Source organism: Rhinopithecus bieti, unplaced genomic scaffold (assembly GCF_001698545.2).
Source record: "Rhinopithecus bieti isolate Rb0 unplaced genomic scaffold, ASM169854v2 scaffold_62241, whole genome shotgun sequence".
Taxonomy (NCBI): domain Eukaryota; kingdom Metazoa; phylum Chordata; class Mammalia; order Primates; family Cercopithecidae; genus Rhinopithecus; species Rhinopithecus bieti.
In genome coordinates, this window is record NW_016823697.1 from 223554 (window position 1) to 247953 (window position 24400).

The 24400-nt window shown below is 34.2% G+C and overlaps 1 protein-coding gene across 1 annotated transcript in view; it reads left to right on the forward strand.

The window, feature by feature from the left end:
* The window catches only part of KIF21A (kinesin family member 21A), a 160784-nt gene that overhangs the window by 89586 nt on the left and 46798 nt on the right, over window positions 1-24400 (forward strand). Inside the window, 10 exon segments of the mRNA XM_017861708.1 lie at window positions 1872-2067; window positions 2785-2974; window positions 3326-3389; window positions 6960-7163; window positions 12402-12440; window positions 16774-16864; window positions 17287-17404; window positions 17816-18004; window positions 18543-18742; window positions 21692-21799. Of these exon segments, the coding sequence (XP_017717197.1) occupies window positions 1872-2067; window positions 2785-2974; window positions 3326-3389; window positions 6960-7163; window positions 12402-12440; window positions 16774-16864; window positions 17287-17404; window positions 17816-18004; window positions 18543-18742; window positions 21692-21799 (1399 nt within the window).

Here is a 24400-nt window from a genome sequence, read left to right on the forward strand (position 1 = left end):
AGTGATATAGTTAACTTTAAAACAGAATTGTGGTTTTTGTGTGAACTTTTAAAATAAATAGCTTTAATATTTTCTTTGAGCTTTTCATAAACAGAATCATTGGTGAAATTTATGTATTTTGGATTTTGTTTAATATATGACATTTTCCCTATACAGTTGATCTTTGCCAGTTCCTCTCATTCCTTTAAGCCCTTGATCCCAGCACTTCTCAAAATATTTGTTAAAGGCGAGTCCTTCTCTTCTTTCCAATTTGTGGTAGGTTAATATTGTGCATGACCATACAGAGCTTGCCCCATTTGTGACTCACCATGGGAGTTTGAAAACACTTGAACTGATCTACATTCAATGAGAGGAGGTCATTGATTACAGGAAGTTCCAGTGTTGTGGAAGTTTCTAAAGTGCTTACTTGCAATTTCTGCACTACTTTACACATTTTTTGTAAAGAAATGAGAAATAGGTGTATGTACCTGTGCTTACTCAAGGTGTTATGGATCAAAGAAGGCTAATATAAATTTATTTTCCCCAATTTTACGTAAGTAAAAATAATCTGCAGACCGGTGCTAGACTGGGGCCCACACTTCAAATTTCCCTATTCTCTAATCAGCATCCATAATCCTCACGCTTACTGAATTATGTTATTCTCTTTGTCAAAAGAGAAAACTAAAATGGCATGAATTATTTTAACTTTCTGACCCCCAGTAAATATTATGTACACATGACACACACCACAAACAATTGTTAATGACCTAATATTGGTTCAAATGTTGTGTTATATGTTTAGAAGTACACTGATAAATAAAACTTGATAATCCCTGTCCTTTAGGAATTTAAAGTCTAAGAGTTTTGGGGTCTAGAAAATTTCAATATAATAATAATATAATGAATGCAAAAGAGATATGCAAAAAGTGTGAGGAGGCAGAAAGGGTACAAACTGAGGATTTGGTTCTTGGATTAGGTGATACCTTAGTTGATTGTTGAATAATAGTAACAGTAAGAGTAAGCAAGAGTTGTAGGGAAAAGGTGTGGAATGGGACAAGGGGTACCTACGAGTACTGTGTTGAGATTATTGTGGAAAGAAAAGATTGGAAGCAGGAGACTAGGAGGCTAAGATTATGATTGATAGGCATTGATTTTTCTACCAGGATAAGTAGACTGCTCCTTAATTGCAGTTCCTGCACATTTTTTAGTTAGTTTGTGAGTGTCTATTAGAATCTCCATGTCTGCTTTATTGACAAACATACTAATTGGGGCATACTTAGCATTTCACTATCCTAATCTTTGGTGGCTAAATCAATTTAGCATGACCATATAGTAATGTTTCCCACTTTTCCTGTGTAATCTGGCCAGAAACTGGAACTCTGATCATTCAATCACAAATGACAGTTTATATAATGAAACACAAGAATATACTAAGTACTCGTCTTGTTCCAATGTGATTCGATTTTGTGTACAATTCTTTGCTGACATCAAAAGTCAGCATACAGGTGATTACGAATAAGTTTTTAAAATACTGAAAGAATAAATGAATAATGAAAGAAGTGGTTTTTATTTTCAATATAATATATTGTGGTCAGTTTACTTTTAGAGTTACTGCGTGCACTGCTTTAAATCTTTTTAGCAAAGAGGTAAGAAATAAATGTATGTGCTTATACTTTCTCAAGGTCAAAGGTGAATAATATCAATGTATTTCCCCAAAGTAAACAAAATCTTTTTTTTTAAGATAGTCTTAAAGTACAGGGGCTTTTAAATTTGCTCAATATTTTGGTATCTTGAAGAGAAGATACTATTCAAATGTCAGGCGTTTAAAAATGATCATTTTAGCATTTTAGGTGCTTTTATCTGTAAGCCTAACTATTATTTGTAACTTTCAGCCAAACAATCATGATAGCATGTGTCAGCCCTTCAGACAGAGACTTTATGGAAACGTTAAACACCCTGAAATATGCCAATCGAGCTAGAAATATCAAGAATAAGGTGATGATCAATCAGGACAGAGCTAGTCAGCAAATCAATGCACTTCGTAGTGAAATCACACGACTTCAGGTGGAGCTCATGGAGTACAAAACAGTAAGCTAATGCGTTTGACTGCATTTTGTGATACATCTAAGGCTGGCACTTTCTGAACACAATAATGCCTTACACATACGTGTGTCTGGAATCTCTTTGTTGTCATAATAGTGTCCTCCTTCCTTTTGGAGGTAGGAGTCTCTAGTTTTCCTTGTGGGCAGGGCAGTCTTTAACTATGTTCAGTCTAACCTAACAACTGTTTGTTCAAAAGCTTTCCTACCCATTTTTTTTTTTTTTTTTTTTTTTTTTGAGATGGAGTCTCCCTCTATCACCCAGGCTGGAGTGCAGTGGTGTGATCTCAGCTCACTGCAATTCCTCCTCCCAGGTTCAAATGATTCTCCTGCCTCAGCCTCTTGAGTAGCTGGGATTATAGGCACCCGCCACCACACCTGGCTGAGTTTTGTATTTTTAATAGAGATGGAGTTTCACCATGTTGGCCAGGCTGGTCTTGAACTCCTGACCTCAGGGGATCTGTCCACTTTGGTCTCCCAAAGTGCTGGGATTACAGGTATGAGCCACTGCACCTGGCTAATCAATTTCTTTAGTAACAAATACACTGTGGAGTGTTCTGCTAGAGGCGAAAGGATTTCTTTTGCCTTGGGGTTGGTAAGATAAAAGCGCTCTTGGTTGGAGAACGTATAGTTATAGAGTATCCTTAAGCAAAACTCTTGTGTTTTTGACTCCTCAAGCAACAAGGACATTGTTTTCCTTTACTAGGGTAAAAGAATAATTGACGAAGAGGGTGTGGAAAGCATCAATGACATGTTCCATGAGAATGCTATGCTACAGACTGAAAATAATAACCTGCGTGTAAGAATTAAAGCCATGCAAGAGACAGTTGATGCATTGAGGTCCAGAATTACACAGCTTGTTAGTGATCAGGCCAACCATGTTCTTGCCAGAGCAGGTATGCGGGTAGGGTGGGATAAGTGAGGGATTAACTTCTGGAGGGTAGGGAACATTCTTTGTGTTCACTAATTACCTAGCATAGTTGAAATAGAAATGCCAGTCTCTGTGTATACAGTCTGTGGTTTTAAGCTAAATACCTAATTTCAAAAAATAATAAATTCTTATATAAACAAAATATTCCCTTTATAATAATACTATCTTTTGGTCTGCCCATCTAAGAAAGGGTAGAAAATTTGCTGTAAGCGTTGTGTTTTAAAAAATTACTGTTTTGTTTCCCGACTTTTTTTTCTCCTGTTTTGTTGAAGTCTTAATTTAAAGGAAAATTTTTATTTCATATTTTGTCTTTCAGGTGAAGGAAATGAGGAGATTAGTAATATGATTCATAGTTATATAAAAGAAATCGAAGATCTCAGGTATAGTTCATGTTCTGTAACATATAATGCATATGGTTTTTTGGATTTTGCAATGTTATAATATTTCTGTTTGTTGAGCTTATTGTTTGGCAGTTGTCCATGGTGATATTTCAGCCCTTTGGTTAGGTTAACTTTAGGAGACTTGTTACTTACCTTTCCCTTGATGTCATATTCCAAGCTCCTTTTCTCCCCTCTCTTCCCGTATTATTCTCCTACTCTTACTGCTATATCCCAATATTGGGTGCTTACCTAACTTGACATATGAAACAGGCAAAATTTATGTTGCTGAAGTTATCTTTGATGCCTTTCCTTCATATGCCTCTTTCCTCATCACTTGGGAATAGATCAATATCTACACGTCATCTCCAATTTTTTGAATCTCCTGTTCTCTTTTATATCTTTAGCTATTCCTACATGTAAATCATGGCATACCTACTAATTTGCCTGCCTCTCTGTGGTACATCTATTCACATTTCATACAACATGCCACACATACTTGCATATGTCAATACCATGACTGGGGCTGGGGGCAAGCATGACATAAAGAGTTCACACTCTAGGTTGGGCAGCATACATAAATCATCACATGTAGTAAACAGAATGACAGAATTTAGTTAAAGGATGCCCATGCCTGGTGTAGGAATGTGGAGGGGAGTAGACGGGGAATAGGGTTGGGAAAGAAGGTTACGTCAATAATATTTTCAGGTTCCATGGTTTGCTGTGATGACTGAGCTATTTTTTTCTTGAAGGAAAACTCTAGTCAGCTCCATGGCAGAGCATCTAAGTAGTTCAAATCTCACTTCTGCTAACTATTTGTAGAACATAAGCAAATGGGACAGTTACCCTGTCTTGTATTTGTGTTCTCTTTCTCTTCCTCTGGCTATTCTAGAGGTTCTCAAACTGTGGCAAGTACTATCGCCACTGTTTCTGGCTACACAAGGCACACTGGATCTCTTAAATGTTTCAAAAAGCAAAAACAAATGAAAACACATCCTGATGTGGCAATATAGTTATTCAAGTATAATTTTATTCTGTGTGTGTGTGTGTGTGTGTGTGTACATATGTATTATATATGTTTGCATAGTACATATATATATAATTTTTCATGCTTCACGTTTTTGACAGAGACCTTTGGGCACTGCATCCTAGTTCTGCTCAGCAGCCAACCTGGACTTGCAGTTTCTACCCCTTGTTGGCAGTACTGTTCCTCGCCTACTGCTAAAACTTTGTTCTCTGACCAGTCTTTCCTGATTTTGTTGACCCCATCTTTACCACTCCTTGAGACACAACTGATAGCTCTGTTTTTTAATTCTTGAAGATCCTCTTCCTGCTCCTAGGCTGCTTCTCTTATCGCTTTTATTTCTTTGGCACTTGCCAATTGTTAAAGCCGATTGCCTATTCCAGTTCTTAGTCTCTCTTTCCTTTCCTCCACTCTGTATTCTAAGGTTGTACCTCGGCTTTTTGTCACTGTTAGGCAAATTGCTTGACTAATGTCCTTATTTCCTAGAAAACTGCCAGAACCACTTCCCCTCCTTCTAGTGGCTAAAAGTAGCATCTAATATCTTCCTTCTTCTAAGTCTTGAGTTAAGACTATTCGTTCCTTAAGCCATTTAGAGAACAGAGATGACTCATGAGCCCTGAGTTCAATCGCTGATCACATCTTTCCTGGTATAGGTTAATACCTTGTTCCAGATCCTCAACTTGTCTCCCTGTAGGCCATACAAAAAGTAGATTCTGTTAATGTACCCTGGAGTTTGTGGAGGTAATCCCTAAAAGGCCTTTATTAGCACTAGGATCAAAGAGTCATTGGATATGCCCCTACCAAATGCAGACTTTTAGCATTAGGTGAAAAACGTAAATTTTAAAATAAAATACCCACATTATTTATTACATAATAATAAAGGAGCCCATTAAAATATAGATCATTATTGTTAGCTGATTTATTATATTTTCATTCATTCTTAGCATTCCTTATTAGGTACCCAGGCTTTGTGCTACAAATTAAAAATATAGAAAAGTGTAATATATTGTTTGTACTTTTCTACTGTTTGATAATCATGAATTTTAACTTTGAGTTTTTATGTGAATTTTCTCTAAAACAATTTTGAAGTCATTTAATTAACCTAGAAGTTTGTACACAGCTATTTAACCATCTAAAAATACTGTAATTATTCTGCTCACATATGGTATCACATTTATACTAAAACAATTTCATTAAAGAATGTGTAGGACCAGGTAGGGTGGATCATGCCTGTAATCCCAACACTTTGGGAGGCTGAGGTGGGAGGATCACTTGAGGCTGGGAGCTTGAGACCAGCCTGGGCAACATAGTGAGACCCCGTCTGTCTCAACTATTTCAAGAGTAGAATGAACAATTTTGGTAGGCAATGAAAAAGCACTGAGCTGACTGTGCCTTCTAGAGCTTAGTGTTGCAAATAATCTAGCATCTTTCTCTGAAATATTTGAACATATGGCAAAGGTGCTTAGTAATAGAGTGTTGAGAGAGATAGGTTGTATTTTCTTCTTATTTTTCCATCTCAATCACTATTGTGCCAAACTAACCTTGAAAATCTATTATATGTAAGTAGATAGTTGTATTTTTGATGGTTTAAATAAAATAGAAATAAGGGAATTGGCCTAGAGGACTCTCTGAATCCTTTTAGTCTCAATAATCTAGGTTCTTTTAGGATTTCATGATTTGATGTCTTCACGTGTTAGGATCAGTGTGTACATTATTCTCCTGTCATTATTAGGACTGCTTGAGCAAACAAAAGAATTTTTTTAATTATCAAACTCAAGTTTCCTTGGAGATACTGTCTTTTCCCATGCTATATTCAGGAGCCAGATGTCTGTCAGCCAGTCTGGGGCAAATTTGACAATTTATTCCTTGCACAGTTTTGGAAATGCTACTATTGTGTGATGAATGAGGAACTGAAACTAAGGGGAGCATGCTGCTTGTGTATTTTTTAAGTTTAAATAATAGGTTTACAAGCAAGGACAACTGATGTCCACTGGCCAGAATTCAAGTAATCTAATTACCACTGACATCTGAATATGTAGAATTCTTTTGAGTATTAAGATTATGGTTGCAAATGTATAATTATTCAATCAGGAAATTTGAAAAAAATTTTAAACATTAGTGTTTGTGAGCATTCTTTTGTGATTATTTTTATTATTTTTTGAGAATTTTATTTAGTTTAAAATCCTTATCCTGTAGTCATGTTGAAGTGCATTTTGGAAAACTTTTAACATGCAGACTAACTCATTTAAAATGTTCCTGCCTTATTGCTAGAGCAGTCATATTCATAGAGACAGAAAGTAGAATGATGGGTGCCAGAGCTGAGATAAAAGGGCTGAGGGGGAAGTTAATATTTAATGGGTATAGAGTCTCAGTAAGGGAAGATGAAAAATTTCTGGAGATGGGTGGTGGTGACGGTTGCAGAGCAGTGTAGATTTGCTTAGTGCTACAGAGCTGTACACTTAAGAAGTGGTAGTGTGGTATACTTTATGTTATGTATTTTTATCCACAGAGAAAAATGCTCCCTATTTAAATATATTTTTATTTGCTAGGGCAAAATTATTAGAAAGTGAAGCAGTGAATGAGAACCTTCGAAAAAACTTGACAAGAGCCACAGCAAGAGCGCCATATTTCAGTGGATCATCAACTTTTTCTCCTACTATACTATCCTCAGACAAAGAAACCATTGAAATTATAGACCTAGCAAAGAAAGATTTAGAGAAGTTGAAAAGAAAAGAAAAGAGGAAGAAAAAAAGGTGGGATTATAAAATCACTGCTAAATGAATCTCTATTTCCTTTTCAGGGTATTTTAATTTGCAATTATAAAGAGCATACATAGTTTAATGAGTACCTTAGTATAGGAAATAAATCACTATGTTAGCTGAAACTACAACTGTATTTTTCATGGTTTATCTCTACTTATGTGTAAGAAAATAGATTTAATTGTAATAATATGGTAATGAATTTTATTTAGACCATGACAATATAAAATTACTATTATAAATCATTTTATTATTTCTTCAAATAGCTGCTTTTGCATTCCATTCATTTTGCTTTTCGGCAAAGCTTGCTGTACCATTACAACTCAGTGTTTTCATTTTTTTCCCCATTTCCTAATGGGGAAAAATTAGTTTAAAGGCTAAACTAATCCATCGGAATGTCACGTAATGTCATTTGGTCTCTTAAATATTTTCTGCAGGGCTTCTAATTTCATTATGTGAAAATTATTTATGCTATTTCAGGCTTTTTGAATCTTCCAACAAGGAGTTACTCAGCTTTTCACCACTGTTCTAGGCTTTCTCTTTCTTGCATCCTGATACTTTGTCCCTCTGAAATCAACTGGGTGCAAAGGAGAGGAAGAAAATGAAAATTTAATCACTTGTAATGTGTAAGTGGTTAAATATTCATAAGTTCTTTACATGTTTGCACACTGATTCTATTGTGCAGTCAGATTACTTACAGAGACTATATTTTGAGCATGCCAGTCAAATTAAATTTAAACATTTTTGGCTAGATATTCAAAAGGAAGCAAAATCATCTGATTTGCCACTTGGTTTGTTACAGGAGGAATGCTTTGTAGAACTGATGTAGACATTTAGACTACCTGCTGCTTTGCTCAGTTTATTTAGAAATGTATTTAGGCAGCCAGGCATTTCTTCCTGGAGCAGCCAGTTGATCAAAGTCATTGGAAGTTTAAATTCTTCAAATTAACTCTGCTTTGTGTTCTTGAGTTTAGAGAGAATAATTAAAACAAGGAATTATACATTATGATTAGTAGGCATTGCATTTGAAATTGCCTTCTTGAGATATTAATGTCTTAGATGTTTTCATGGATCATTGATTATGGCAGCATTAAGAAATGTATAATGATTAGCTCTCCCCTTATGGAGGGCAATTAAAACTGAAATAATGATCACAGGATTATCGAAACTAGTGTTACCCAACTTACTGCTTGAATTAACTTGAGACTTTTGCACATGACTTATCACTGACTTGTAAAATCCTCTTCTGTAGTTGGTCAAAATGTCGAATGGTATGACTTGTTTTTAAAGATCTAGGTCATTTGTATTAATAAATAATAAGTAAGTATAAGCAAAGCTTTTTTTAAGGTCACAACTGATACTGCTTTTTCCTTTTGAGGTAAATTTAGAGATATTTCCTTAATCACTTGTTGAATATGACTAATGAAAAACAAATAAGGATCCCAATAGAAATATAGGCTGTTTTAACATTTTAATAGTGGTTGTGACTAATTCAGTGATTATGTAGTTGTGATAATTATTACAATAAAATAATAGATGTTAATACTAATAAGAACTCACCAAACAACTGGATTTAAACATTAAAGCCTAAGTGAAGAAAATAATTCATTTCCTAACAAAAAAACATGTAATTAGAGATAAAATATTTGTGAATGAGCCAGATAAGAAATGAAAGATAGCTTAGAATGAGAAAAACAAATTAATACTTTCTAAAAGTTAATATACCTATAGAGTGCTATATGCAAACATTTTTAAGAGCATTTTCACACATGCTGTAGTGTACCTTTGTACACTGACACCTATATCATTTTATAAAACTGACACCTATATAATTTGTGAATCTAAAATTTTCTTGTGTACTATACCATATAGCTATAAACATTTTAGAGCCAATTTATAAATTTTGTTGCTACATATAAGAATTAATAACATTTAATAGAATATGTCTTACCATACTATAATCAAATTTTTTTTTGAATTAGAAAATGAAAACCAATCCTGTTTTACTTAGTTTGATAAAGCATTTTGTTCATCACACTTGGATCCCAATAACTTTTAACTGTATGTCAATTTCTATTTTTAAAATGTAGCTAAGCCCTCATTTAGCCAAAGGATTCCCTACAAGTTGAAAAAAACCAGCATACAATGTACCTAGAGTTCCAGAAATGTTTAGAAGGACAACAGATTTACTAAAGTGCTCAGTCTTCCACAGGAGCTCCTTGGAAGTGATAGCTCCTGTTTAGATGCATTGATTCTGATTGAGTTGCATTCCATGCTTCATGTTTATCTATTTTATCTGTCAGAGAGAGCATTGCAAAATGTGGGTCTGCCTCAACCTTACACATACAGGAGGTTCAGTTAAAAATTAATTGAAACTTTGGCCTGATTTTTCTCTAGCAAGCATTGTAAATACCTGGTGTCCAAATTTCCCAGCTCACTCACATAAAATGATTTCTGCCCGTTTTATAATATGATAAGAATAATTCAGAAGGGGCAAGAAAAGGCAAGACGGGGGAAAGAACCTTCTTTCCCTCTCATAGGTGTAGGCCAGTTTTTGGGGGAACAATGGGAATTTCTGCTTTAGCCATTCGTTCTTACTAACCTTCCTGTGTCCCCATGCTACCTTGATCCATTCCTCTCTTATGCGGTCCAGTTCTCATGTAATTCTGCCCTACCCCGAAGTGCTCCCAATTTCAAAATTATCTACTTTCTTCTCTGATCTCCTTAAATTCAAACTCTGGAACAAAGCCATTTGACTAAAGGAATTCATACCAGTGGAAATGACTGATAACCAACAAGCTTCCTTTGTAGAGGTGTTTGTAATTTTTAAAGAGGATACATTAAGCCATACAACAAAACATGTTAGACAGCATAATCTAATGAAAAAAGATAGAGTAGGAAAGAATTTTTTTTTTTTTTTTTTACCTTCTTGTGGCTATGAGTTTCTAAAACCTGACTGGGGCTTGCTTAACCTTTGGATTCAGCTATTCTAAGCTGTCCTGGCTTCTACAGCTGCCTCCTTTCCTTGTCACTGAATTCACAAACTCTTTGGAAGCTCTGTGTCTTTTAATTTATTGTTTTGTGTTGTAGATTCTTGGTTGCCGTGGCTACGAGGCCTCTGACAATGTAAGAGTTGATAGGAAGAGTGGTAACTGGATCATTTTAATGCCAGAAGCTGCATTTGTGTTTAAGAAGGATGCCACAAATGCTGTCTTCTGCATCAGTCTTTATCAGAACTATAACTAACTTTATCAGAACTAATATGTAAGGTTTTAAGATTTGCTCTTCTACCTTCTTGTGCTTATTTTCTGTTGAGCTGTAGGTGTGCTTATTTTCCGTTGAGCTGTGTCCAGAGGTGTAGATAGTAAGAAAATAACAATTAAACTATGTTGAGTATCTTTCAGTTACACAAATGTTAGAATAGTTGGCAAGAATTGTCATTCTCTTTCTTTAACTGTAGAAGAAACATTGTAGGGGAACTAAGTGAAGTAAAAACTGAACTCCTTTAAGTTACAGAGAGGTGTTAGATTATTAGTTTATTTCTCTGTCCCTCCATTGTCTTTTGAACCATTGATTGTAATGGTTTTAAAAGGCAATTTAGGAGGTGTCTAAAATTTATGTACTTGCTAGCTCATGTCAGCTTTATATTTTAATATAGCTTTCTTGTATAAGCTAACAAAAGTCTCTATATTGAAAATAGAAAATCTGGGTTCTTCATGAGGAAACCACATTCTCTGAGCCATTGTAGCTCATTATCACTAGTATAGGCCTAGAGTAGACATAAAAGTTTTTTGAATTTTTTGTGTATGTGGACGAAGAAAATTTACCATTCACACATTAAATCCCATATTTTTGGATATCTAGCTTTAAATGACTTGCAACATAAAAAACTTCACTCATCGATCAGACTGCACTGATTTGCATTTAGTGGTGTTGGGTTGAAACTCGAGAAACAGATTTCTTAGGCAGTGGCTTTACTTTGCTTTTTCTAATCACTATACTGGACCGTTTGATTACTGTATATTACTTTGTAGACTTTTTCTCAGAAAGATTGCTAGTCTCGTCTGATAATGGCGGCATGTAAGTTAATGCGAAAACAATCACAGACCAGTAAATAAGAATCACATGGGAGCACATATATTATGAAATTAAAATGAAAAGAACTGGCTTGATAAAATAACTCATACCTCTGATTCAGTCTCTTCATTTTAAAATATTAATGATTCTGAAAAATATTTTCTGAAAAATATTCTGGGCTGAAATGTTCTATATCAAAATTGCCATATACTTAATCAGAGCCTAGCACATCTGTCTTTTTTTCTACATGACAAATATTGGTATACAGTACATTCCACTGAGTAAAGATCTCTAAGTTTTAATATTGAATATTCTTTGTCTTTAAAACCCTGTACACATGGTATTTCTTATATGTTTCTGGTTAAAAAACAATCTTACTAATGGAAAGTACTACAGTTCTCCCCATCTCTCTTTTTTTATTTTTGCCTCTATTGCTTTATAGACATGCCCTTTCAGTAGTTTATAATAATTAGTAAACTCTTTAATCCCAATGTGAAATTTTATTTTCAAGTAATAAAATTACAGTTTTTCCCAGATATCATAACAACCATATTCATTTGCCTGCAATACCATTTCATGTATAACTTTGAAATCAGTTTTTTTTTTTAGATTTAGTGATTTTCATATGTAGTATATTACAACAGAAAGTATGTTTTTAAAAGTAGTATCCTAGAATTTAGTATTAGTGGTATTTTCATATTATGGTATAAAGGCATTACTTGGTGAATTCTTTTAATGATGCCATTAAAATTCTTCTGTAAACGCTTGAAAGAAAGAATATATTATTGAAAGTGGTCTTTTTTGGGGGAAGCTGAGTAAATTGACCCACTTCAGATTAAAAAAAGGCATCCAAGCATGCCTAATCCTTATCAACTTTTATAAATTGAGACTATACATTTTGCTGCTACATAATTTCAACTGATAGTCTATATACTCTTCTTAGATATATTGCTGCTTGATTTTCTACTTACTTTTTATTCATACAAATGTATTGCCTTTTTACTGTGTATTGTCCTTTGATGATATCTTTTAAAATTTATTTTAAAGTCTTCAAGCTCATGTATCATTTTTACCTTCTTATCACTTTCGCTTTTTACTGTCTGGTTTGTCCTTCATTGGCTTGGCCTTCCAATACTGTGCCTCGTGATTTTGAAGGCTACAGAAACTTGAGGAAAGCAATCGAGAAGAAAGAAGGTTGGAATATTTCCCAGGTTTTTTATTAAAATGTTTAAATACTGAGTTGCCATTCACAAGGAAATGTGTTATAGTATTATAGATTGTTTCAGACTAGATAAGCTGGGGTGCTCCTAAAAGTAATGCTGACTTTATAAAACTAAAAAGAACACTGTAATACATTTTTAAGAAAGTACTTTTTAAGAATAAAATCTTCACTAGATACTTGAATTAAAATTCAGGCAGTTTCATGTGATTACAGAATAAACTATGATAATTATGATGATGACTTACCTTTTGTAGGGTAAAAATAGCCCTAAAACCCCTGCCATTTGATTTATTTAAAAAAGAAAAAACAACAGTAATTATTTGTCTTACGGAAACTTGTGAGCAGAATGGAAATTGACATTTTGTTGTAGCACATGCTGAGTCATGGGTGGGCTTCTGTCTCTCTCTTCTTTATTTAATATAATCTTTACTGGAAAAAAAAAACATTAAAATGACAACAAACAAAAGGAAACTGTGGCCTGATTACAAATAAGATTTATAAGACATTCTTAAGGTTGAAATAGAAAAACAATTTTTGCTTTTAAAATGTATTTGAAGTGAACATCAAAAACAGAATAGTTGCTTTTTTCATTGGAAACAAGCAAAATTTAGAATCATATTCTTGATTTGCATTTTACTGATTCAGAATTAGGATTATTTAACCAAGAATCAAGTGGTATTTTCCTTATCAGAACTTTTCTTCATAGATTTTCCTAAACAAGTCTCTAGATTACAGTCAAAATGATTAAGAAAACATACTAGTTTCAAGGTAATATTTAACTGTTTTGGAAGCCCTACTTTAGAAATTCATCTTTTACTTAAGAACTTGAGAACTTATACTATGCAGTTAGTTAAATGAATATCTTACTTTAAATATCTTAAAGTTTAAAGTGTTTTTCTTTAAATTATAATGTATATTTTATAATTATATTTAGTATGTTATATAGTATTCTAAAGTTTTTATACTTATATGCCATAAGTCCATAGGTTCTTTAAAGTATTCTGTACTTAGGCTATAATTTTAATTTTTTTATCGGTCATACCCTAACTCACCTAAGCAATACATATTTAGGACAACATGTTTATTACTGGAGTTAAATTAAGGTATTAAAATTGTGAAATTTCTTCTATTCTGAAAGGTCAAAATAAAATGCATCATTAAAGTTGTGTGTAGAAGCATTTAATCACCATAAAATATTCAAGTCCTTTAAATGTACTCAGTGAAAGGAGTTTACTTCCATCTTTACATGATCCCTGAAGGATAGCAAAAGCAGAGTGGTTTGGTGGTTACAGAACAATGTCTCAAACATAGTCGTGTGTACAGATCTCCTAGGGATTTTGATAAAATGCAGATTCTGATTCAGTAGGGCCGAGGTGGAGCCTGAGCTTCTGCATAAGTAATAAGCTCCCAGGTGATGGAGATGCTTCCAGTCTGTGAACTGAACTTTGAAATGGTCTGGGAGTCAGGATAACTGGTTTTAGTCCTCTTGAGGGGATTAACTTCTCCAGGCCACAGTTCCCTTTTTGTTTGTCAAATGAAGGGGTTAATTGCTAATTCCAGCTCCCAAGCTTCTAATTCTATGTAAAGTACTAATTTAAGTATCTTCCATTGCTACTTAGATACTTATTTTAGGTATCAATTTGCCTCGGTTTACTGAGGAAGACTTGAATATTTGAGGTATAAAAATTATAACTATCAACTTGTATTTTAAAAGCTTAAGCCTTTAAATTAATAATGTAAAGTTATGACTGCTGATTTTTCTGCATCAGAAGTGGCATGAATGACTTACAATATATGAGTTAATGTAGACGTAAAGATAGCATTTGTTTAACTGGGTATCAGTGACTTGGAGTGGGGAGTAGAAGGATATGTTGAGTCAAATGTTTGGAATAAGGTGGTTTTATGGCTGTAAACTTAAGTATAATGCGATTTGATTGGAACTTGAAGTAATACAAGAACAGAGAATAATGAAAACTGTATTCTGTAACAGTCACAGGTGAAAAAGGGAGACTGCCCAGGAGAGGGAACTGGGAAACCTGCTGGAAGATGTCTCCCTAATAAATTGTCCTTTCATAGCCCTACACCTTAGACCTAGACCTCAAGTATAGCACTGTTTGAGTACATGCTGCTGGCCTTTTAATTGATGATGGATGAAAGGGGAATTTCTTTCTAGATTTTCAGCTTAAACTGCATGATGGTGGAAAATCAGCAGTCCTAGTATATTATAAGCAACCTAAGAGAGGCATTTAGTATATCACACAAAATTATTTCTTGTTTATCATAAAAGTTCTTTCTAGGTGGTTCCTAGTTTTCTTCAAGCTCATTTTTTCTCCATGCAAATGATTTAACAGCACTCATGGATCCCTGTTAAAATTTACTTCATTCATTTCCAGTTGAGACTGTTATATTGGTACTCCTACTTGTAATTTCTTCTCTCGCCATATATATGCTGTCTCTCATGCATCTTTATGCATTTTTCAAACTGTACCATTGTACTCCAACCGAGCTAGTACATGAGACACATAGGCATGTTCAAACAGAGGTGCTTATGTGTAGTCACAGGGATTGATTTATTTAACAAACCACTTACTTCACATTCGTTATGTGCCAGGCCTTGGGTACTAGGGATGTAATGTGGAGGCCAACAGACATGATCCCTTCCCTTAGGAAGCTGACTGCCTAGTGAGAAATACAGACACTAAATAAATAATAACATAAACATAAATGACAAACTCTGAAAAGTACTTACAAGGGAAAAGTATTTATATTCATAGTGCTCAGTACAAAAATATCTCTGGGAATAGAAACCTAGAGTTAATCATTAAAGTTATAGTTATAACAGGGCCTAAATGAGATTAAGTTTTAGCCTAAAAGCTAAAATCAATCCATATATTAGGGAAATTATTTAATATAGAAGAATATATGAAAAAACAATAGCTGTTATTAAGCTATTCTGATAAAGTTTTTTTTCTAGAGGAATTTTATGCGGAGAATATTGTATTATTTGAGTATTTTATTTATTTATTTATTTTTAAAATTTATTTTAATTAACTAATTTGTTTATTTTTGAGACAGAGTCTCGCTCTGTCGCCCGGGCTAGAGTGCAGTGGCATGATCTCGCCTCACTGCAACCTCCACCTCCCGGGTTCAAGCGATTCTTCTGCCCCAGCCTCCTTAGAAGCTGGGGTTACAGGTATGCACCACTATACCCGGCTGATTTGTATTTTTAGGAGAGACGGGGTTTCACCATGTTGGCCAGGCTAGACTCAAACGCCTGACCTCGTGATCCACCCGCCTCGGCCTCTCAAAGTGCTTTTTAATGATTTTAAAATGCTACTATAGCACAAAAGGAAATAGTTCATATACAGATTCATTTAAAGTTTACTTTCTTAATGTTATTTAGCTTAATTAAATATGTGAGTCTAGTGATCAGTAGTGTACTTTCTGTGCATAGTTGATTGCTAAACCCACAAAGGATTAGAGTTATTTGGGTATACAAAACTTCTCTCTTTTCCTCAGGACCACCAGGGCTGAATTAATTTAGCTATAATCATTCCCTGATATGTGTGTAGTTATGGTTGTAGGTACTAGGTAACTGAAGAGGAGAGCTTCCACTTATAAGGTGAATCTTGTGGCAGACCCTGAAATTTTCTATTCAATCAAAGGGCAGCCTGAACATTAGACAGTTTTTTGGTATGCAAAGACCCATTGTGTGAGACCATAATGAGAATTGGCCTTGTGCTGTATGGGCTGCCTAAGAAAAAAGAGCCTGTGCCACTACCTGAAGGAGACCTGAACACACTGATGGATGTAGCTAGTGTAGACAAGCTTACTATGGGCAGATTTAATCTGGAACTTTAAATTTACTCTTAAATGTATTAGGACATCAATAAAAATGTAGTTTTTTATATCTTTATATTAATATGAGATGTTTTTTGTATTCAAATGAGAAAACAAAAATGTTTAATTTCTTTTTAATTTAAGTTGCCTTACATTCCAGTTAATTGACTGCTACTGTGACTAGTTCTTAGGGGTGTCGAGGTCTCGTGCTTTCAGGCATAATCTATTCCTCAGTGTTTTCTGAAAATAAGCTTTTTTCCAGTGATATAAATCATTACACTATTGACTGATTGGCAATTTCCATTTTCCTCTGAAGCATCAGGTAGAATAGCTTTGCTCATTTAAGTGACCAACATTTAAAGTTTGTTTTCACAAATCATTGATGGCTTTTAAAGATCTGAGAGAAAAAAAGTGAATACTTTTCCTTTCTGTTCTAACACCATACCCTTATGTTCCTTTTTTTAGTGTGGCTGGTAAAGAGGATAATACAGACACTGATCAAGAGAAGAAAGAAGAAAAGGGTGCTTCAGAAAGAGAAAACAATGAATTAGAAGTGGTAAGTATGAAAGAATGAACTTGTCAGTTTTAGTCACCAGGTCTGGTTGTTCTTGGTTGCTGATAACTTACTAACTTAATTGTAGAAAAGTGAACTGCTTATGATGCATTCTGTTCAATCTGTTTCTTTGAAGATGTTTCTTCAGAAATATGAGCTGTAAAATATTGACAACTCTCAATCTTAAGTATTGTGAAAGCATTGTGTTGGGGAGGCAAGGGTAGAATACTATGAGAGATGAAATACTTTTTGGTTTAAGACAAAATTATTATGTAATAACCTTAACATCTTGGAAGGATTTTTATACTGATGAAAAGTGAATTTTTTTATGTTTCTGTATTTTGTACTCCAGCAGCCTCTCTCAATGAGGGAATCAGTTTGTTTTGCCAATATTTTGCTATTAATTTTCACAAATCACATTTTAGGAAGAAAGTCAAGAAGTGAGTGATCATGAGGATGAAGAAGAGGAGGAGGAGGAGGAGGAAGATGACATTGAAGGTGGTGAAAGTTCTGATGAATCAGATTCTGAATCAGATGAAAAAGGTACTTGCCATTTGGTATAAGGGCAAAAATTCATTTTGGGAAGTTGTTTAAACCATGACAGAAAACTCTTAACATTCTCCATTTCATACTTGATGAAAGCAACTTTTGTGACTACTGACCTACATTTGCCTTCCAAGGCTTATGTGCTAAACAAATGAGTTACTTCTCTTGCTGGATGTAGTCATTGTGTGATTTCCATTCTTGCTGAGTATAAATAGCATTGTCCTTGATCAAAGTGAACACTCTTTATCTCATTCACCTTTTGGTTTTCGGTTTATCCAGGAAACTTTTCTAATGACTACTCAGTGAATAAAAATACCTAGTTGATGGTTTTTATGCTCTTGCTTGAAAGCTAGAATTCTGATATTTTGACCTAGTACCAGGATTTTTATTTTCTTCTTTTATAAATAGCCAATTATCAAGCAGACTTGGCAAACATTACTTGTGAAATTGCAATTAAGCAAAAGCTGATTGATGAACTAGAAAACAGCCAGAAAAGACTGCAGACTCTGAAAAAGCAGTATGAAGAGAAGCTAATGATGCTGCAACATAAAATTCGGGACACTCAGCTTGAAAGAGACCAGGTGCTTCAAAACTTAGGTAAGAATTATATTTAATTCAAATGAAAGTTCAAGCTGAATCTTCAAAATGGGTTTTTTATCTTTTCCTGTAGAAGAAAAAAAGATAGAAGCCATATTAAACCTAAAAAAGGTTGTTTGTTTTGTTTTTGCAAGTCTCAGTTTGTGTCTTTTATTTAAAAGTTATATGTAGCTTGTAAATACTTTCTGACCAGATTATATGTTAATTTGTCTCATAATGTTAAATATTGTTATTTATTTTATTTTTTCATACCGATATCTGCCTAGGCTGTTTACTCACTTTATACAAATTTATGGTTGTTTTAATGTTTTGATTTATGTTGGGTACATTTTAACATAACATATTAATGAATAAGCTTCAACAATCATTAAACAGGTTAAGAGTAGATAATAAAGAGAGAATGATTGAAAGACACCCTAGTCTTCTGAGATGTGAGTGTTTGGAAAGTAGCTCTTATCTTTGGATATGGACTGTAAATCTGTGAAATAAAAATCTGTGTCTCACAAAAAACATATAACAATATCCTGTGGTCATTTAGGCTCAGTAGAATCTTACTCAGAAGAAAAAGCAAAAAAAGTTAGGTCTGAATATGAAAAGAAACTCCAAGCCATGAATAAAGAACTGCAGAGGCTTCAAGCAGCTCAAAAAGAACATGCAAGGTTGCTTAAAAATCAGTCTCAGTATGAAAAGCAATTGAAGAAATTGCAGCAGGATGTGATGGAAATGAAAAAAACAAAGGTATTGATTGTTTTTTCCATTAATGTTTGATGTTCAGTATGATTTTGCAATTGGGACAAGAAATAAACAACTATTGTGGTTCTTTCCATATTCGATAAAGGTAACCCAATCTTACAAATGATGTACTTTCCTTTGGCAATTAGAATTTGTTTCTGATAGTCATTCCTCATCAAAGCCTTTATTCAAGAGTAGCTGAAAATCATGTGCTCATCAGGGCTTCTTAGACATTGATGGGTATTTCTTCTCTTACAACTCTTATGCAAGCTTAACAAAAACATAAAATATTTCAAATATGCAAGAAAGCATAGATAATAACATAACAAACACTGTATCCACAATCTAGTTTAAAATATTAAGCATTACAGATACACAGTACGCCTTCTGTTTATCTCTTCCTGATCATATTCCCCATTCTCCAATAGCTAATAACTGTCTTACATTTAGTGTTTATCATTCCTATACATAGAAAAGCACTAATTTTCTTCCCCTGTCCAAAGAGAGTATGCAAATCCTGATCTGTTATCTGTTTTTGTTGAGGAATCAATTATTCTTTACGTCTATCATGAAAGTCATTGTAGTTTTCTTAAAATAGCAATAAAATAGCAAATATGGAAGTGATTTAGATAGTATAACCATGCATCACTTAATGATGGTACGTTCTGAGAAATGCATTTTTAGGTGATTGTCAAACATGGAGTGTACTTACACAAACCTCGATGGTATAGCCTACTACACACCTAGGCTACATGGTAGAGCCTGTTGCTCCTGGGCTACAAACCTGTACAGCATGTTACTATACTGAATACTCTAGGCAATTTTAACACAATGCTAAATATTTGTGTATCCAAACATATCTAAACATAGAAAAGGTATTGTAAAAAAATACAATATAAAAGATAAAAAAGGTACACTTTTTTTTTTTTTTTGAGAGGGAGTCTCACTCTATCGCCTCCCAGGTTCAAGCAGTTCTCCTTTCTCAGCCTCCCAAATAGCTGGGACTACAGGTGCACACCACCATGCCCAGCTAATTTTTGCCTTTTTAGTAGAGACAGGATGTCACCATATTGGTCAGGCTGATCTCAAACTCCTGACCTCAGCTGATCCACCTACCTCAACCTACCAAAGTGCTGGGATTAAAGACATGAGCCACTGTGCCCAGCCAAAAATTGTACACTTTTATAGGCATACCTGATTTTACTGTGATTTGCTTTATTGACCTTTGCCGATATTGCATTTTTTACAAATTGAATGTTTGTGGCAACCCTGCCTTAAGGATGTCTGCTGCTGCTATTTTTCCTACAGCATTTGCTCACTTCGTGTCTCTGTCAGTATTTTCTTTTTAACAATTAAGTTTTTTGATTAAGGCATGCAAACTATTTTTTTACACACGATGCTATTGCACATCTGATAGACTACTATATAGTATAAACCTAACTTTATATGCACCGGGAAAGCAAATAAATTTGTGTGACTTGCTTTAATGTGAATTCACCTTTTTGCGGTGCTCTGGAACCAAACTTTCAAGGTCTCCAAGGTGTGCCTGTAAGGTGTGCACTTACCATGAAGGGAGTTCGCAGGACTATAAGTTGCTCTGGGTGAGTCAGTGAGTGAATGGTGAATGAACGTGAAGTCCTAGGACATAGCTATACACTGCTGTGGACTTTATCAATACTGTATACACTTAAGCTACACTAAATTTATTTTAAAAACTCTCTTCAGTGATAAACTAACCTTGGCTTACTGTAATTTTTTTGTATTTATAAATATTTTAAGTTAAAAAAAACTTTTTGACTCTTTTGAAATATCACATAGTTTAAAACACAAAATGCATTTTATTGCCGTACAAAATATTTTTTCTTTATATCATCATTCTGTAAGCTTTTATCCATTTAAAATTTTATATTTTTTACTTTTTAAACTTTTTTGTTAAAACTAAAACACAAACACGCACAATAGCCTAGTCCTATGCAGAGTGAGGATTATCAGTATCACCGTCTTCAGCTCCCCATCTTGTCTCACTGGAAGGCCTTCAGGAGCATTAACACATGTAGAGCTGTCATCTCCTATGATAAAAATGCCTTCTTCTTAAATATCTTCTCAAGGGCTTGCCTGAGGCTGCTTTATAGTTACCTTTTTTTCATAAGTCTAAAACAACTATAAAAAGTATAGTATAGTAAATACATAAACCAATAGCATAGTCATTTATTATCTTTATCAGGTATTATGGACTATACATAATTGTGTGGACTATACTTAATATGACTTGCAGCACGGTAGGGTTGTTTATACCAGTACTACTGCAAATGGGCGTAGTGCTTTGTACTGTGACATTATGACGTTATTACATCAATAGGCAATAGGAATTTTTTAGCTCCACTATAATCTTATGAAACCACTGTCTTAAATGTGGTTCATTGTTGAGTTAAATGTTGTTATGAGGCACATAACTATCATTAGATTATTATGTTGTGTAGTTGCTAATAACAACAGTAGCTAAAAATTAATAAGTGCTTTATTAAGTTGTTGAGAATTCAAGTGCCAGGTACTATTAATACACTGTGTGGGTGTTAACTGGTTGAGTTCTCACAAAAATCCAATGCTATGGAAATACTATTTCCATTTTATAGATGAGCAAACCAAAGCCTAGAGAGGTAAAGTAATTCGATCAAGGTCACACAGCTACTGATAGTAAGGTAAGTATCAAGATTTCAAGTTGCAGAACAACTGAATATTGAATACAAAAGTATAGAATACTAAGCAAATAAAAATGTATTAGAAACCGAAATATATGAATCTCACAGAAATAAGAATTGCCCATTTTAAATGTGCAGTAAAACTGCATGTTTCCGTGTTAAGTATTCGGAATTCTAAGAATTTCCATATATGTGCTTGATTTAATGAATGCTGTGACAGAGTAATTTCAATAGATGTATATACCTAATTGATTAGGTTCGCCTAATGAAGCAAATGAAAGAAGAACAAGAGAAAGCCAGACTGACTGAATCTAGAAGAAACAGAGAGATTGCTCAGTTGAAAAAGGATCAACGTAAAAGAGATGTAAGTGGATTTTAACTCTCAGTTATGTAAGAAAATTGTACATTGAAAAAGATGGTTTGATAAATGGAGGAAAAATTTCTGGTAACCCTAACTACTAATTGCAGGTTAAGGACAATAGATAAGCATACATATTATAAAATGTCATTTATTACAATATGTGGATTATGGTAATTCAGTATAAGAGTTCATAAAAAACACTGTAATATTATATATTTTATTTGAGGCTTATTTTCCAGATGATGACATAGAAGTAAATGGCAAGAATGACTGGTTATCTCTAGGATGACCAAGGAACTAGTTGCAGTATTTTGTAAGATAGCAAGTTTAGGATGGTTCTGGAGAATGTTTTATCACTAGAAGTACTTATAAATAATCCTAGAGTAACAACCAGCCCTTATTAGAAGAGGTTTTCTAAGGACTATCAAAATTTTTGTATCCTTTGACTCAAGATTCTACTTCCATGGATTTAAATGAAGAAAATAATCTAAAATAAGTAAAAATACTATGCATCGAAATCTTCACTTTAGAATTCTTTGTAATTGTGAAAAAAAGTAAAAACCACCAAATCCCTGACAATGGGAGGAATGGTTAAAGGAATTATGGTACATTCCATTTATATTTTGAAACTGTATGCCTATCTGAAAAATGACCACACTTTAAGTGTAAAGCGTGGTCATCTTACAAATAAATGTATGCTTGATTTCAATGAGAGAAAATTCAAAGGATGCATCTCAACATGCTAATTGTAGTTGTGTTAGAGTTATAAGTTATGATTGACTTTTTTTCTTCTTCTTTTCAAAATTTTGGCAATATGATTATTTCTTTTAGGTGAAAAATTATAGTTATGATTTTTTTTCTTAAAAGAAGAAGCGGGGTGCAGTGGCTCATGCCTATAATCCCAGCCAGCACTTTGAGAGACTAAAGCGGGAGGATTGCTTGAACCCAGGAGTTCTAGACTAGCCTGAACAATGACACAGCAAGTCGTCTCCCTACTTTGAAAAAAAAGAGGCTTCACTTTTTTCCCTTATTATTGGTTACGGTTTTCAGCCGTGTACTTCCCTTTTTACTGTACGCTCAACTTTTCACTAAATCCTCTCCCTGGAAAAAAATATGGAAGCATAAAGCATATTCTAATAGAAAATGGAAATCTACATCTTTTGGATGTAATGAAGAAACGCGCGGACAGACGAAGGGAGAGGGAGAATTAGAGCGTAGAAAATGTGGTATAGTTGTCATTTTTGGTCCACAGATGATTCCCCTAATTTTAGGTTATCAATTTATTGTCTTTTTTTCTCCTACTATGTAAGTTGTATTTTAATAATCAAGATCGTAATTTGGTCATAGTAATTCTTGGCATTTAAAATTGTGTTTTTATTCAATTTGTTCCTACTGAAATCAAGTAGAAGCACATTCCTAACATATCACCTATATCTTTTTTATTGTCTGTTATTGTTTTTTTAAAAGTTGAGACATATGTAAAATTTACTTTCACGGAATATCCTAAAAATTACTTTTAAAAGTATACAATTCATGTTTTTTTAGTGCATCTCACAAAGTGGTGGAATGATCACCACTCTCCATAATTCAGAAATTTTAATTACTCCAGGAAGATCACTATAGGGCACTGGTAGTCACTCAAAATATTGCCCCTGGCCCCTGGCAAGCCAGGCTAATCTATTCCATTTCTGTCTCTGATGGACATTGCAGTACAGTAACAAATTGGAAATCATAAGACCTCCAGATGTGGTCCTTTTGAGTGTCTTTGCCTGTTTTTTTTTTTTTTTGTTCTGAGACAGAGTCTTAGCTTTGAGTCACCACAGAGCTCGAGAGTGCAAATGCATAGGGAATCTTGTACTCACTCCAATTCTCTGCCTCCCCTCAGATGAAAAACTAGAAAGAACTCTTAAAAAACTTCTTTGCCAGTGTTCAAGGCCATTTTCCGTGCCTCAGTCCTACCTAGAGCATGCACTGGGAACTAACAGGCATGCCCACCACACCTGACTACTTTTTGTATTTTAGTAAGAGATGGGAATTTTTCATCATGGTTCGTGCCAGACCTCGGTGTCACGCAACTCCTGACCTCAAATGATGATCCACAACTAATACCGCGTTCGGCCTCCGGCTAAAGGGCTTTGGGATTAAGGGATGTGAAGCCACTGACCGCGACAGCCCTGTGTCTGGTTTCTTTTATTTAACAACCGATGATTTTTCAAGGGTCAGCCATGTTATAACATGTAATCCAGACATCGTCATCCTCCCTTTTATGGTTGTATAGATAGAATAATTTTCTTTGTCCCATACATCAGTTGATAGACGTTTGGGATTCTTTCCTTTTTTGTCTGTTTATTTTATATTTTAATGAATAATCTTTGACAATGGGAAGTAAGGAATTTAACTCTTCTCAGTGGTATGCTACCTATATTCAGGTTATTAACAGTTCATGGGACTTAAGATATAGGGAGATCAATATTGAACTTCCTAGGATTGGGAACTTTATTTGAATCTTTTCCCATAACATTCATGAATGCCTATAGTTAGCATTATTCCAACTGAATAAACAAATGAAATCCAGTGCTTCGAGCTAATCCCATATAAAGCTAA